Source organism: Manis javanica, chromosome 1 (assembly GCF_040802235.1).
Source record: "Manis javanica isolate MJ-LG chromosome 1, MJ_LKY, whole genome shotgun sequence".
Classification (NCBI taxonomy): Eukaryota; Metazoa; Chordata; class Mammalia; order Pholidota; family Manidae; genus Manis; species Manis javanica.
Window position 1 is genome coordinate 165,512,937 of NC_133156.1, and position 14,097 is coordinate 165,527,033.

At 38.6% G+C, this 14,097-nt stretch overlaps 1 protein-coding gene across 2 annotated transcripts in view; it reads right to left on the minus strand.

Annotated features, from left to right (window-relative positions):
• Positions 1–13,319, minus strand: part of BUB1 (BUB1 mitotic checkpoint serine/threonine kinase) — a 70,471-nt gene extending 57,152 nt beyond the window's left edge. For both annotated transcript variants that reach the window (XR_012133140.1, XM_073240719.1), the window contains exons 1-6: positions 13,192–13,319; positions 9,918–9,977; positions 9,701–9,839; positions 7,560–7,756; positions 5,775–5,818; positions 5,015–5,112 (exon numbers count right to left, since the gene is read on the minus strand). Coding sequence is in view for 1 of the 2 variants with exons in the window: in XM_073240719.1 (XP_073096820.1) it covers positions 5,015–5,112; positions 5,775–5,818; positions 7,560–7,756; positions 9,701–9,839; positions 9,918–9,977; positions 13,192–13,217 (564 nt within the window). In the remaining variant the exon portion in view is untranslated. The remainder of the gene's footprint in view (positions 1–5,014; positions 5,113–5,774; positions 5,819–7,559; positions 7,757–9,700; positions 9,840–9,917; positions 9,978–13,191) is intronic.
• Positions 13,320–14,097: the final 778 nt, after the last annotated feature.

Below are 14,097 nucleotides of genomic sequence, written 5' to 3' on the forward strand. Positions count from 1 at the left end.
GTTCCATAAAATAGAAGAAGAGGGAATACTCCCAAACTCATTCTATGAAGCCAACATCACCCTAATACCAAAACCAGGCAAAGACCCCACCCAAAAAGAAAATTACAGACCAATATCCCTGATGAATGTAGATGCAAAAATACTCAATAAAATATTAGCAAACAGAATTCAACAGTATATCAAAAGGATCATACACCATGACCAAGTGGGATTCATCCCAGGGATGCAAGGATGGTACAACATTCGAAAATCCATCAACATCATCCACCACATCAACAAAAAGAAAGACAAAAACCACATGATCATCTCCATACATGCTGAAAAAGCATTCGACAAAATTCAACATCCATTCATGATAAAAACTCTCAGCAAAATGGGAATAGACGGCAAGTACCTCAACATAATAAAGGCCATACATGATAAACCCACAGCCAGCATTATACTGAACAGCGAGAAGCTGAAAACATTTCCTCTGAGATCGGGAACAAGACAGGGATGCCCACTCTCCCCACTGTTATTTAACATAGTACTGGAGGTCCTAGCCATGGCAATCAGACAAAACAAAGAAATACAAGGAATCCAGATTGGTAAAGAAGAAGGTAAACTGTCACTATTTGCAGATGATATGATACTGTACATAAAAAACCCTAAAGACTCCACTCCAAAACTACTAGAACTGATATCGGAATACAGCAAAGTTGCAGGATACAAAATCAACACACAGAAATCTGTAGCTTTCCTATACACTAACAATGAACCAATAGAAAGAGAAATCAGGAAAACAATTCCATTCACCATTGCATCAAAAAGAATAAAATACCTAGGAATAAACCTAACCAAGGAAGTGAAAGACTTATACTCTGAAAACTACAAGTCACTCTTAAGAGAAATTAAAGGGGACACTAATAAATGGAAACTCATCCCATGCTCATGGCTAGGAAGAATTAATATCGTCAAAATGGCCATCCTGCCCAAAGCAATATACAGATTTGATGCAATCCCTCTCAAATTACCAGCAACATTCTTCAATGAATTGGAACAAATAATTCAAAAATTCATATGGAAACACCAAAGACCCCGAATAGCCAAAGCAATCCTGAAAAAGAAGAATAAAGTAGGGGGGATCTCACTCCCCAACTTCAAGCTCTACTACAAAGCCATAGTAATCAAGACAATTTGGTACTGGCACAAGAACAGAGCCCCAGACCAGTGGAACAGAATAGAGACTCCAAATATTAACCCAAACATATATGGTCAATTAATATTTGATAAAGGAGCCATGGACATACAATGGCAAAATGACAGTCTCTTCAACAGATGGTGCTGGCAAAACTGGACAGCTACATGTAGGAGAATGAAACTGGACCATTGTCTAACCCCATATACAAAGGTAAACTCAAAATGGATCAAAGACCTGAATGTAAGTCATGAAACCATTAAACTCTTGGAAAAAAACATAGGCAAAAACCTCTTAGACATAAACATGAGTGACCTCTTCTTGAACATTATCTCCCCGGGCAAGGAAAACAACAGCAAAAATGAGCAAGTGGGACTACATTAAGCTGAAAAGCTTCTGTACAGCGAAAGACACCATCAATAGAACAAAAAGGAACCCTACAGTATGGGAGAATATATTTGAAAATGACACATCCGATAAAGGCTTGACGTCCAGAATATATAAAGAGCTCACACGCCTCAACAAACAAACAAAAAATAACCCAATTAAAAAATGGGCAGAGGAACTGAACAGACAGTTCTCTAAAAAAGAAATACAGATGGCCAACAGACACATGAAAAGATGCTCCACATCGCTAATTATCAGAGAAATGCAAATTAAAACTACAATGAGGTACCACCTCACACCAGTAAGGATACCTGCCATCCAAAAGACAAACAACAACAAATGTTGGCGAGGCTGTGGAGAAAGGGGAACCCTCCTACACTGCTGGTGGGAATGTAAATTAGTTCAACCATTGTGGAAAGCAGTATGGAGGTTCATCAAAATGCTCAAAACAGACCTACCATTTGACCCAGGAATTTCACTCCTAGGAATTTACCCTAAGAACACAGCAATCAAGTTTGAGAAAGACAGATGCACCCCTATGTTTATCGCAGTACTATTTACAATAGCCAAGAATTGGAAGCAACTTAAATGTCCATTGGTAGATGAATGGATAAAGAAGATGTGGTACATATACACAATGGAATACTACTCAGCCATAAGAAGTGGAAAAATCCAACCATTTGCAGCAACATGGATGGAGCTGGAGAGTATTATGCTCAGTGAAATAAGCCAAGCGGAGAAAGAGAAATACCAAATGATTTCACTCATCTGAGGAGTATAGGAACAAAGGAAAAACTGAAGGAACAAAACAGCAGCGGAATTAGAGAACCCAAAAATGGACTAACAGGTACCAAAGGGAAAGGAACTGGGGAGGATGGGTGGGCAGGGAGGGATAAGGGGGGGGAAGAAGAAGGGGGGTATTAAGATTAGCATGCATGGGGGGGAGGGAGAAAGGGGAGGGTGGGCTGCACAACACAGAGAGGACAAGTAGTGACTCTACATTTTGCTAAGCTGATGGACAGTAACCGTAATGTGGTTGTTAGGGGGGACCTGATATAGGGGAGAGCATAGTAAACATGGTATTCTTCATGTAAGCGTAGATTAAAAATTAAAAAAAAAAAAAAAAAAAGAAAAAAAGAAAAGGGGGATTACTCCTTGATAGGATAAAACTATTGGTAAACCAAAGATCAACGCATGCTTTAAATATCCTTAATGTTGATCACTTAAAGGGTGTCAGATGACCAGCTATGGAGGTACTCTTTTCTGATAATATTCCTTTCTCTTAATTAAAAAAAAAAAAAAAAGCAGTTCCTGTGTGCTGACCTCCAATGAGTTCTACACAGTGGTATAGAGGGCATGGCAAAGTTTGGGCAAAGGGTCTGTTTGTTTCTATGCAGAAGATCAAGGCCTAGCTTGGCTAACCAGAAAATGAACTAAGATACGATATGAGGAGAAGCTTCCGGCATCAGCACTCTCTGGAGGACTTGTGCGGGGGAATGATCATCAAAAAGCCTCCACAGGGATCCGGATGATGCTGCGGTTGTGGCTGCATCCACCCCACCGTTTCCTGGACTTGCCATTGGAATGAGGAGGGAGATGTCTAGGCTGGCATGTGCATACAGTGAGACAACAAATTTGACCGGATCTGTACTGTTGGAACTCAACCAGGAGTTGGGAGGGGTGCAAGTTGTAGCACTCCAAAATCTTATGACTATAGACTATCTACGGTTAAAAGAACATATGGGATGTGAACAGATCCCAGAAATGGGTTGCTTTAATTTGTCTGATTTCTCTCAGACTGTTCAAGTACAGTTGGACAATATCCATCATATCATAGACAAATTTTCACAAATGCCTAGGGTGCCTAGATGGTTTTCTTGGCTTCACTGGAGATGGATGGTAATTATAGATTTGCTTTGTTTATGTCACCGTATTCCTATTATGTTAATATGTGAGCGCAAGTTAGTTAGTACTTTAAAACCTATACATGCTTAAGGTACTATACAAGAAGATATGTCAAAGAAATAATCAATCCTCCCATGTTTTCTTCCATATGCTATCTCTATAGCTTTTCTTCTTCCTTCCTAATTACAACCCTTAAATAGAATTTGTGCCTCATATCGAATTTACCGAGTATCATAATTCCTCCAGGTGGTAAAGATACCTCGAGACAAGTGCTGGGCATAGAAGCCACAGGGCATAAATCTGCAAAGAAGTAAAAAGCTAACCTTTTCAAACAATATGGCTTCTCTCTCACTTACCAACTTTACATTTCCTTGTATGGCCCCGGAAGATGACTGGTTAGCCAGAGATGGGTAAGATTCCTCAAGGGAGGAACAACCTAAGACAGGCACAGTTGCAGGGGGGCCATCAGGTGAGAATTTGGGGATCAACAGAGGTGAGGCTCAGAACCTCACCCCCCGTTTTGAGAGAAATCTTCTGCATCCGTGGATGTTTTGCTGCCCTTGTCTAGCTTGGATTAATACTTAGTCCATAGGCACACACCTGATCATCTACATTTGCCCTCTTACAGCACTAAACTATGTTTTCTACCTTTATCTTGCATCTACCTACCACTTCAGCATTTTATTAAAAATAAAAATAATAATAATAATAAAGGGAGAAATGTGGGATCCACATATAAATCAAGTATAAAAATCAAACGAATATTCATATTTGACCTGATTGTTTATAGGTCATAATGCATGATCAAAACCGAAAGTTTCTGTGATGAATGCCCTTGTACTGTTCACCATGTAAGAATTTATTCACTATGTAAGAATTCATTCACCATGGAAGAACTTGTTTGTTGTGCTTCAGAAGATTGGAGACTGACCAGAATTAGGCTTGAGATGGATTAATGATTGTGCATTGAGCATTGACCCCCCCCTATACAGAATTTTATTGTTGTTAACAACCATTTGATCAATAAATATGAGAGATGCCCTCCTAAAAAAAAAAAAAATCAATTTAACGTGGCTTTTAAGAGTGAATGGGAAACAAGAGATCCATAAAACATAAAGCTCAGACCAGGGAACTGGGAACACAGTTGCTGGAAAGCAGTAAAGGCTGGGTGGAGGTTGCAGATTCATCATTGCAAGCTGGGGTGGTTAGGCAGGGCCCAAGAAGGTGTTTTCCAAGGTAGGGCTTCCTGATCTGTGTGAGGGAGGAAAAACTGCTGGGGAGGACATGTTTTGTAGTGGGGGACCCTAGGTCAGATAAGAGCAGGAAATTATGCTGGACAATACGTTACTTGAAAAGAATATTTGACATGAGCAGTGGGAGATAACAGCAGGCCCAGCAAGTTGCCACAGGCACAGGTAGCTCACGTGGAGGTAAGAGTCATAGGAGACAAAGTCAACGAAAGATGTCAAAGTAGATGTGGATGGTAGCTGGACGACCATTCAATAGCACTCTCAGTTTCCACACAACCACAAACGCTATTATTACCTGATTCTTAGAAACACATGCTGAGTTATTTCCTGGATTTGATTTTGATGCCATTTGATTTACAATCTGAGCATTATGCAGAGGTTCTGAGGCTCTAGCTATGGAGAAGAAAGGATGAAATAAGGCTAAAACCATGCAAATAAAATTATTACAAATACATTCCCCTAATCTTTCAATAAGTAGCATAAGAAATAAGTCAACTCATTCACAGTGTCTCAGAAAAAGTAACTAAAATACACTGTAGATAAGAGAAGTATAGTAGAGACATTTTTCTAATCACTTCTAAATGCCCAAAGGAAGTGCCTGGAAGAAACGTAAAATCTAACTAGTTATTATAAATAGGATAAGATAGTCAATGTTTATTGCTGAAATGTATATAATCTTTATGTTGAAGAAAAAAAATGACTACATTCTTTAAAAGCTGCATTAACCACATTTGATTCTATTCAGAATAGATGGACTATAGAATGAGTATTGTTCTCTATTCAGAGCAATTTACATTTTTTTTTTAAATTCCTAAAAATACAATGAAATCAAGTTTTCCTTGGGGATTTGCTCTTTTAAAGTGCTAAGAAAGAGGCCTGTTCTCCAGAGGTATTTAGTGGGCATTATTACTATGTATTATGCATTTAGTGTGCCTTCCCATTATGTAAGACAGTACAGACAATAAATACTGGATGGATTTGTTTTTTAAGAAAAAAAGAAAGGCAATGCAGAGACTAAATTAACAATTTAGACATTTTAGAAAGCACTGTTTTACCTTGAGTTGGCAAATGAGTCTCTGTGAGGCGTGTCTGAAATAACCTAAACAATAGGAATAAAGACATCAGTATAGATTATAAAACTTAACAGTTTAATACATATTTGTATTAAAGCAAAAACAAATAGGAGAGCTTATTATAAGCTAGCAAAGACTGAGGTCAAGAGACAACGTAAGACTGATTTTTGGAGTTGCTTCAAAACAAGAAAAAATCTCTGGGAATATCTTCATATCTAATAAATTTATATTAGAAAAATTCCTCCTTCTGCCTAGTTTATGTCAGTATTTCTTAAATTCACATAGCAAAGGTACACCCTTTCTCTGTGTATCAAGTATGCAAATGTTTGAAGTCCTTATTTTTGGCATTCCATACATCTGGAATCTAATATGTTTGGAAGAAAGAAATGAAAGTAAAAAATCTTCAAGACTATATAGTCTAGAACAATAATATAACAGCTCTATTGTTCATGCTGTGAGAACTTCCTCAATATGTCATTTCATGCCCCTTTGCACAGCAACTCAACCTGTCAGGTAACATGCAACTTGCACACCTGACATTTTTGGGAGATGTGGGCAAGAGTAAAGAGACTATGAGATGTACATTCAAATGCCAAATCTTGTGACTCATAATGCAACAAACCAAAGGTTAAAAAAAGTTTACATAAATGAGGAATGATTGAAAATCAGATGATATTAAAGAATTATAGTTAATTTTGTTTGGTGTGAAAATGACATAAGAAATATAAGAAATCACCTTTTAGAGATGTTTAAGTGTTTGGGGTAAAATATTTTGCTGACTTGGATTTGCTTTAAATTCTTCAGTATAGAAAAAACATGATCAAATATTAATAATTATTAAATGTTGGTGATAGGTAAATGGACGGTCATTATATAAATTTTCCTTTAATGAAGCATGAAAATTCTTTTCATAAAGTTGAGAAAGAGCATGAGCACTATAACAAAATTGAAAAATGAGTATATTAAACGCTGACAAGAGGTGTAGTGAAATAAGTTGTCTCATATGCTGTAGAGAAGGGGACAAAAAAACCCAGCATAACCTTTTGAATAAGGTAATTTGACTCTATGAGCCACAACTTCAAAACTCATACACTCTGCAACTCAATAGTTTCAATTCTGAGAAAGGAACTAGGTAAGAATAGGAAATGTATTGGGAGATACCTTTATGATGAAGGAAAAAAAAGCCTGACACAAACTGCTTATGTATGTAAAGCATGCTTGTAATTGTGTAACAAGCTGAGAAGAAAATGCAAACTAAAATGCCAGAAGGTTTCTTGTTTCTTTAGTTTTCTATATTTTCAAAATTCCCTAAGTGAGATATAGTTACAGAAAAAGTAAAAATTGTGAAAAAGTTATTCATTAAGACATTACATTGTTCTTTATAAAAATTAAAATATTGGAAACAGCTTAAATGTCCAATTAGAGAACACTTAAGTTACAACATAACTCTGGGACAGATTTTACAGCTACTTTATAAGTGTAAACATTCTTAATTCCTTAGAAGCAGTCAAGCTCAGTATATATAACTGACACACAGTATGACTTACTATTAAAATACACACAGAGATATTGGAAGGAAAAGATTGGAAAAGATTTTGGAAGGAAATGCAACAAAATGTTATCAGTTTCCTTTTCTTTACACTAGTCTCTATTATCCACATCTGCCACAGTGAGGACTTCCCTGTACAAATGGGTAACTGTAACATTTTTTAAGAGGCAAACACATTTCAAAGTAGGAAATGCCATGCAGTTTCATTTTCAGACTACCTGTACTGTTGTTGCAGCACTTCTCCAGGTTCGGCCTGGTTTTGAATTCCTCTCCGGATAATGGCGCTGGCATGCTGCAGCTCTCCCTGGCTTTCCAGATGCCCAGCCCAGGCCAGGTACAGAGTAGATGACAGGGTTCCAATCCCATGGTTGTACAGAAACTCAAAAAACTGATGAAGGTCACTGTTGCACTGAGCCTAAAGAAACCCAAAGCAGACGTAAGAACAAAGGAACTGCTAGTCTAGGTCTGGCACAGAGACCAGCCAGCCTTCCATGTTCGGTCTTCATGCAGACTTCAGGATGTATTGGGTAGGGGAAGACCTGTGTGGCTATTTGACAACAACCTACAGTTTAGGCTCATTCCTTTCCTTGATATTCAATGTCCCCCAAATTACCCACACTATTTCCCAAAAGAGTGAGTTCTAAATGAGGTATTATGTAAGGTATTACTTTTGCCTTAATCTGAGCTTGCCGAAGTTCCATAGGGTACCTCTAATTCTAGTATTTTGTATTTTAGTGAACAAATCCATGTTTACCCTATCATGATCTTATTACTAAAACTCATGCCCCCAACCATTTATTTCAAGATTGAAGAGAACCAACCTTTACAAATTTTTTTAACTGAAATACAGCTGACATACAATATTATATTAGTTTCAGGCATACAACAGCAATATAACAATTATATTATGAAATGCTCACCATGGTAAGTGCAGATAGCATCTGTCACCATACAGAGTTATTACAGAATTGATTATATTCCCTATGCTGTGCTATAGTTTCAGTCTTATTTTATAATTGAAAGTTTGTATCTCTTTATCCTTTTCACCTCTTTTGCCCATCTTCCCCACACTCCATGGCAACCACCAGTTTATTCTCTGTATTTATGAGTTCATTTGTTTTTAGATTTCACATGTAAGTGAAATCATATGGTATTGGTCTTTGTCTGATTTATTTCACTTAGCACAATACCCTCTAGGTCTATCCAATTGTCGCAAACTTCAAGATGTCATTCTTTTTTGTGGCTGAGTAATTATTCCTTTGTATCTATGTACCACACCTCCATTTATCTATCAGTGGACACTTAGGTTGCTTATTTATCTCGGCTACTATAAATAAAGCTGCAATAAACCCAGGGGTACATATTATCTTTTCAAATAGTGATTTTGTTTTCTTCATGAAAACACCCAGAAGTGGTATTAATTCTTCCAATCCATGAACATGGTATATCTTTCCATTTATTTATGTCATCTTCAATTTTTTTCACCAATGTCTTATAGTTTTCATTATACAGGTCTTTAACCTCGGTGTTTGAATTTATTCCTAGGTATTTTATCCTTTTTGATGCAATTATAAATGGAATTGTTTTCTTAATTTCTCTTTCTGCTCGCTCATTTTTAGTACATAAAAAGCAACAGATTTCTGTGCATTGATTTGATATCCTCCAACGTCACTGAATTAATTCACTCTAACAGTTTTTTGGTGGCATTTTTAGAGTTTTCTATATAGAGTATTATGTCCTTAGAAAGTGACAATTTTACTTCTTCCTTACCAATTTGGGTGCCTTTTATTTTTTTCTTGTCTGATGGCTGTGGCTAAGACTTCCAGTACTATGTGAATAAAAACAGTGAGAGTGCACATTCTTATCTTGTTCCTGATCTTAAAAGTAAAGCTTTCAGTTTCTCACCATTGAGTATGATGCGAGCTGTGGGACCAAACATTTTAAGCCTAACCTGATGTGGCCTTCTCCTTTTAGTACTAAACTTAGTTCCTCAGAGTTAAAACTTTCTTAATTATTCACAATGGATTTAATTTATTCCCAGGAACCCTCTGAATTCTCCTCTCCCTCAAATATACTTCTTATCCAACAATGTTTTAATATAGTGGTTTCTATCTCATGTAACATTTACAGACTTGATACATAGTGAAGGAGGGTTTTAAATTAAATTACTGACTCCATAACAACAGAAGCCAAAAGGTTCTAAAAATACACATCTCTGGCCATACAACTTTAAAAAATTTATGATTGGAAACAAAGGAATTAAAATAAAAGACAGTCTAAAATCATCTTAAAATGTGGGGAAAAAAGCAAAAGTACAACATGATTACAGATTTGATTATATATCTGAAAATATACTTACAAATTTTAAACAATAATTGATGAATCTGGGGTCATTGTGGTATTTCTTCTTATCTAAAAATTCCTTCATTAAATGTTCTAATAAAGTTGTCAAGTATTCTTTATTCTGAGGAAAATTTTCTTCCACCCACTGCACATAACTAGAAAAATTTGGATAATATTATTTTTAGGATAGCATATAGTTTGTTTAAAGGGGAAAAAATAGACTAAAAGCTAACCTTTCCCATTCACCAAGTGGGTCATCACCCTTGTAGGTCTGCATATGGGCCTCAAACATTCTACAACAGAGAAAAATATGCACATAATACATTAGGGATAATTCCTAAAAGCAAAAGATGTATTTTATGTAATATTTATCATTTATATGAAATTGAATTTATATTAAAATTGAAGTTATAAATAGCAATTCAAATATTATATAAAAATTAAAAGCATTTTCACTCAGAAGTGGTCAGAAAACTCAGAAACAGTGTTTTTCCAGAAGAAAGCAAGACCCAAGGCCTCTGACATTAGTCCTTTAAAGAGGTGACTGGAAGAGGGTCCCCAGCTCTATCCCAAGATAGAGCTCCTCCTTCTCTCACTGACCCCATTGTCACTACCACCATCATGAGTTTGTGCCACCAGAATTTGCTGCAACTCCTTACACCCAGGAGTGGCACTGACTCAGGCCCCCTCTCCTTGCTGCTGCCCAGGAGCAGGGCTGAGACACAGTCAACCAAACAAGGTTCTAAGAGTGAATGCTGTGTGAGAGCCCAGGCATCACCCATCGGGGTGTCCAGACAGAATGCGTTTTCAAAGCCTCAGTGTAACACGATGTGCCTGAGGAAGAACACAAGATGGCAAAGCTCATAAGTCAGCAACTACAGCACCTGGAGAGCTTTGCTCGCCTGTATTTGAATGTACCCAACCACAGCTTTAAAAAAAAACCCAACCAGGCAAGGCAAGTTCTCCATGGGTGTTCAGTTACTAGCAGGGTAAACAAACATGTAAAACAATGTCAGGTAATATCAGGCACTTAGGGGGGAAAAAAGGGGGGGGAGATGAGTTAAGAGTGTAACAAGGTTTCAGTTTTTAGGTAATGTCCAGGAAAGGCCATTCTGTCTGAGGGGCTTACAACATTTGATGGATCAGTGTCAGGGAGCCATGCAGCTGTTTAAGTGTGCTGGGCTAGGAGAAGAGTAAGGTTGACAAGATATACTTGGCATTTTAAAACATCCACTCTGTCTCTCTAGGAGAAGGGGTGAGGAAGAGAATAGAAGTGGGAAACCAGTGTTAGGGAGCCACTGCAGAGTCCCAGTGAGTGGCGAGCTGGATCAGGCTGGGAACAATGCAAGTGTGGATTTGGGGTGTTTTGGAGAAAGAAATAATGGGTCAATCTAAGGAAGACTTCCAGATTTGCTGAGGGAAATGACGTGATCTTTTGAAAAAATAGGGTTGAAAGCAATACTTTCTTCTAGCCATCATGTCAGTATACTAATGAAATCAATGTTTCTTATGACTCAAAATCTAGAAGCCACAGAAGAAAAGCTGGATAAAGTCAACTATACATACATAAAAAGCTTCTACATGTCACATAAACAAAACATGAAGCGGAGTCAAAAGAGAAATGATAAATGGAGATAACAAAATAAGGCCAGAATTTGGGAAAAAAGAAAAAGTCAATTAAAAAAAAACGAAGAAAAGGTATTCCACAGAAAAATACTCAACTTCTCTTATAAGAAAAATTCAACTCACAGAGATACAATTCCTCACCTGACTGAAAACACTAAAAGAAAATGTGACAAAACAGCATATAGGTGAAAACAATGGGAAATAGGCACTCACATCTTGCTTGTGAGAGTGCTCTCAGTCTCTGCCAAGGGAATTGGTAATATCTACCAAAATTACAGATGGATTTACTTTTGATCTAGCAAACCCACTTCAGGGGATCTAGAAGACAGATACATCTATATAGTGCAAAATATCACATGTACATGGTATTTCACTGAGACACTATTTGTAACAGCAAAAGACTGTCAACAGCCCAAGTATCCATTGATGGGGGCCTTTTCAGATCAATTACAGTACAGGAAATATACATTTGTAAAAAATAAGAAAGAGCTCCATATATTGACAGAGATCTCCAAGGTTATTGTTAAGCAAAAAAAGCAATGTACATACTCTACTTTTTATGTGAGATAAAGGCAGGAACTGTGTATATATATATATATATGTACACACATATATAGACATATCAATATAGCATTATATCACTTATACACACATATGTATACATGCATAGACATAATTAATATATTGTAATATAAATATTCCTGCAAAAAGAAACACTTGAAAAATAAAGAAATTAGAAAAATGGTTCTATATGAAGGGGTGGGAGTATAGACAGATATAGATCTCAGTGAGTTTTTCTAAATCTCTTAAATCAAAAAAAGTATTTTTTAAAAATTAAAAAAAATACTTCTGAATTTTAATCTTCCTTTCATGCCACATAGCAGATAAATCCTTAAATGGCATAACTTTTCTGCAGAAATATATGTAATGATAGACTAGCCAAAGTAAACATTTCACGTTCAAATATCAGCCACATTTCCCTAGTAATACTAAATAGCCTAAATAACACCGTTAAGTTGATACTGAAACATCCTGTTCGGACAGCGAATCAGAATCTAGAAAGCCAAAATAAGGTCAGAAATACTTGATTTCCCCTTTAAAATGGGGGAAAACAAGCTTGTAAAAGTGAACTAGTTTGCTACTAGATTAAACAGATTTTTGTTTTGACTGTACCTAAAGATCTCCCTCTTCTGGTCCCAGAGAGAATACAGTTACCCTGGTGCTGATAAAACCGGTCGGTTTTACTTCCTGTCATATATGACTGCTGTTTCAAGTGCTTTTGAAAGCAGTCTGGATAAATCACCTAAGTCATGAAGCAAAGGCGTGGGAAATTTCGTAACTGTTAACGGGTTGACGTAAATGACAACAGTAAGTTTTTATTGTTCTTTTTTCCTTAAAATGTACGTTACGTAAAGATTTTTAAAAGCTGACTGTGGGATTAAGGGCAAGGCAACTTTCAGTGCCCTCCCTACTGTCCCAGCATTCTTAGAAGTGGCTTCGAAGGCTTCAGTGAAACCAAGTGCCCGCGAGGTTCAGGGTTTCTGCTGGGTTAGATTTTTTTCTCCCGCAGAGTAAACGAGACCTCTGAAGGCCTCACCGATTGCCCAACTCCCCCAAACTGCCACTGAGGCCGCGGCCCCGCAACGAGGGCCGGGGTCTCGGCGGAGGGCACCCGCCACACGGCTCCCAAGGGGCCCACAGCCTGGCTGGGGTGAGGCGCGGGGACCACCTCCGGAGCCAAGGAACTGGGGCAGGACGGGGCGGGCCGAGCCGCCGGCCGCAGACCGCCAGGCGCGAGCCCGAGGCGCCCCACCGCGCTAGGCGGCCCGAAGCCGGGATCGCGCCTCCGTCTTGCCCAGGTCCCAGCAGACCTACACTTACTGAAATACATTTTCCGGGTTATCCATGGCTGGAGAACGCTGGCCAGCAGCAGCCCCGCCGGAACCTAGCGAGTAACCGCCGCCGATTCGAACTCCTGCACAGCCGCAGTAGTGGCGACGAGTGTTTGCAACGCGCCTGGCCATTGGCCCTAACTGCAGTCAGGCTGGCCAATCGCCGAGGCTGCTGGCTGGAGGCCTTTGTCCCGCCTCCCTCCTCCCGCCGCTGGCCCCTCCCACTCCTCTCTGCCAGGTTGATCGCGAGGCTCCCGGCTGCCTGGGGAAGGGCTGGGTCTTGGGGTACGGCGCGGCGAATGGACCTTAGGATTTCGGCTTAGTGACCACAACGTGAGAGCACGTCGATAGGCTCTTCGGGGCCGGTTTTGTAAGTTGCATCTGGCGTATGGAAGTGATGAGCTGGTACGCTTGCAAACCTCTGCGCTTGATTGAACTGATCTGAAATGCTGTATGGTGGTGACCCGGTGCGGTTCCTACACCCAAATGGTAATTCAAATAAAACACAAGAGTTTGGATAGATTAGAGAATGCCAGCGAGAAAGCATTCCACATCTATAGAAGTAGGAACTCCAGAGGCCAAATTCTCAAGAATTATAAAACCAAAACTAAAGAGACCTCTTTGTAAAGGACTCCAGATGTCTGAGAATAAATATGTATTATCCTGATGCTTCCTACCTGAGAGTGAGTTGGAGGAGGGTCAGCTTAGCCTTCTCTGTGCCTTGGTCGTTGATAACTTCCCGTTCTACCTCTTAAAGTTGTTTCAAGAGCCACTTGGCAATGCACGTAAAATATGAAGAACAATTCATGTGATTAGCTTCTTTTTAGAGAGGCTGTGTGGGTGTTTCACTAAGGGCCCTTAAATTAAATACCTTAAAAAAAAAGCAGCTCTTGGA